The following is a 2,696-nucleotide window of genomic DNA, read 5'->3' on the forward strand; positions in this document are numbered from 1 at the left end:
AAAAAAAAAAAACCAAAACCCAAAAACCAAAAACTAGGGTAATCATTCTTGAAACAGGTTCACCAAACACTATTTTTTGTTTTAAAACGACATTTTGGCACAAAAACTAAAAATTATGTTTTTTGACACGAAATATCGTTTCTGAAACTAAATGACTACCAAATGCATACTTAATTCTACATAATAAACAAAGGAACTTGTTGTGTATTATGGGAGTCTATTTTTTCATGATATTAATTGGTATATTCTTTTAGCAAAAAAAAAAAAAGAAATTGGTATATTCAAAGGTCTTAGAAAGTGTCCATCAATATCTTGATGTCTTTTACTACATCATATGATATTTTCCACAGCCCTATCAATGTTTCTTGTCAAAGTTCTTGGAGTTCCCATTAGTCTCCAACGGGTGGGGTTCAATGCTTTACCAATGACTCATTGCCATCAAGTATTGAGTTTTGATCGACTGTACACAATTGGAATTGCATCCATCATGTCCCTAGGAGACCTTGGGTATACGTAGCTCAGCCCCATGATTTACAATGATTAGACAAGGGTTATTGACGCATAGAAAACCTTACACTCGAGTTCAAATTTGTGCAACTACCGCAAAATTGGAGTCAATAGAGCATTCACCGTCATGTGATGAAAGATAGCCGATGTTAGTGATTGGTTGGTTGATTGGTCAATGATGTTAGCAAATTCTTTTTATGTGTCAGCCCAAGCTAGTATACCTTGACTGACTCGGGCTAGTTTCTAGTTTAAACCTAATGGCACCCCGAGAGAAGGGTAAATGCCTTATCTCCAAAAGGGAGGACTTGCCAGAGAGAATATGACCATATGTCAACATGATACTCAAGTCAGAGCATGTTGAGCCAAACACCATCCAGGATGATGATGGCAAATAGAGTGAGGAAAAAGATGACCCTAACTTCACTTGAGCACCGCGGTACAAGGATTTTGTGTTAAAAAAACACCACAATGACACAACCTACATACCTACATCAGCAATGGATTTAATCCGGTTGAAACCCATTTTTACTTGTAACATTAACATACAAGTGTTTTTGCTAAAATTAGGCAGAGTGTGTGTGGGTTTACATATTGACATCCATAGGCCAAAGAGGATGTCTAGTTCCCCATAAGACTCAAATCCTCTCCAATGCCCTAGTGTGCCCAGTGCACATCAGACGGCTAGCACCGTCTGTCCATGCACCCCTGATCGTTGGATACATACTAGACACGCTTGAAAGGATTTGGTTCCCCATACACTAACTACCCATGACTTTGCACCATAGGCTATGGGTTGCTTTGGCTTACTGTGGCCTTGAGCCATCCATTAACCTTTGTACCCAACCAACCTTATTCATTTGGCCAGAAGCTTGCTTGTCTGGTTAATTGTCTGCCTGATTTCCTCGACACCTTATAGTGATTTGGTTATAAGATTTCGAATCCTTTATCACGAAAATAGAAGGTTCTGGCAAAAAACAGCGTTTCCACAGAAATGTTACCCAACGGAGGCATAGCGAACCGGTCTGGTCAAAACACCAAATGACCCAACCCATTAGGGCCCGTGACCCGTACCGATTGAAACCATTTACCATATGCCTCCTGATTCCCGCGAGGAATTGCTGAGGGACGAGGACTGCCATAGTTGCCACCTGTTCAATCTTCACAATTTTCGTAAGTTTGGATTAGCTCGTACATTATATAACTGAAGAAGCTTCCTAATATCTGCGCGATCTCCTTAAGAGCTGTCCAGTCGTCTGTGTCTCATTATTTTTCGGTAATTTATCAAAAATGGAGCCTCATTCACCACCATCTTCGACATATCTAGGGTTTTCAGTCCTTCCGATATCGATACTTTCGATTCTCGTCGGAGGTATACTCGTTTTTCTTCTATTCAGTGATTACTTTCGCAGGAAAAGATCTGAAGTTCAAACTATTGCGAAAACTGAAGCGAGTACAATTAAGAAACCTCAGAAGGCTCCGCAGCAAATCTCGAAGAAATCACAAGCGAAATCTCACTCCCACGCCTCTGAAAAGGTTAACTGTTATAATCGGATTATAGAATTGTAGGTTCTGTTTCGTTTCTATTTTTATTTGTATGGTTGGATACCTAAAGGTGAAATTCCTGCAACATTTTTAGGATAAAATAAAACGACATCATTCTTTGGATATAAATACTTTGAAAGGTCACGGGGATGCAGTCACGGCTCTCTGTTTCTCATCCGACGGTCGGAATCTGGCAACAGGTTGGAATTATGTCTTACTTGCATTTCTATATTAATCTGATTTATGTGTTTACAAGATTTTACATGGTTGACTCATAATTGACTTTCAAAGCTATAAAAAATTATTGCATAGAAGGGAGAAATTTTCTGTTATAACCTCAACGCATCAAACTAGTTGAGTTACATTTTCTAGTTGCAACAGTTATGTACTTTTGTAGTTTGGGATCGTATGCTATCCCAATTTTTTTGTCTCTTAAGGTGAAAGTGCTTGTTCCGTTGTAAAATTAACTTGCAATGAGATCCTATAATACATTTTTGTTTTGGGTGTGTGTTAGAAATCCTTATTCTTAATCCTTGTTCAACATTCTGCATGAGTTTTAAGTTAATGTACTTACCATCAAGTTATTATAAGAGTGACTAACCACAACCCCCACCCTAAAAAAAGCACCAAAAGGGAGGGGGGGGGGG

The 2,696-nt window shown here is 38.8% G+C and overlaps 1 protein-coding gene across 1 annotated transcript; it reads left to right on the top strand.

The window, feature by feature from the left end:
* Nucleotides 1-1,521: 1,521 nt before the first annotated feature.
* LOC122087719 lies at nt 1,522-2,249 on the top strand (the record flags this gene model as incomplete). The annotated part of the gene is given in 2 exon segments (XM_042656930.1): nt 1,522-2,040; nt 2,144-2,249. Coding segments are annotated over 2 exon segments (352 nt in total), but the record flags the coding sequence as incomplete, so codon positions are not given.
* Between the last annotated feature and the right edge of the window lie 447 nt (nt 2,250-2,696).

The sequence above is a fragment of the Macadamia integrifolia genome, chromosome 8 (assembly GCF_013358625.1).
Source record: "Macadamia integrifolia cultivar HAES 741 chromosome 8, SCU_Mint_v3, whole genome shotgun sequence".
Classification (NCBI taxonomy): domain Eukaryota; kingdom Viridiplantae; phylum Streptophyta; class Magnoliopsida; order Proteales; family Proteaceae; genus Macadamia; species Macadamia integrifolia.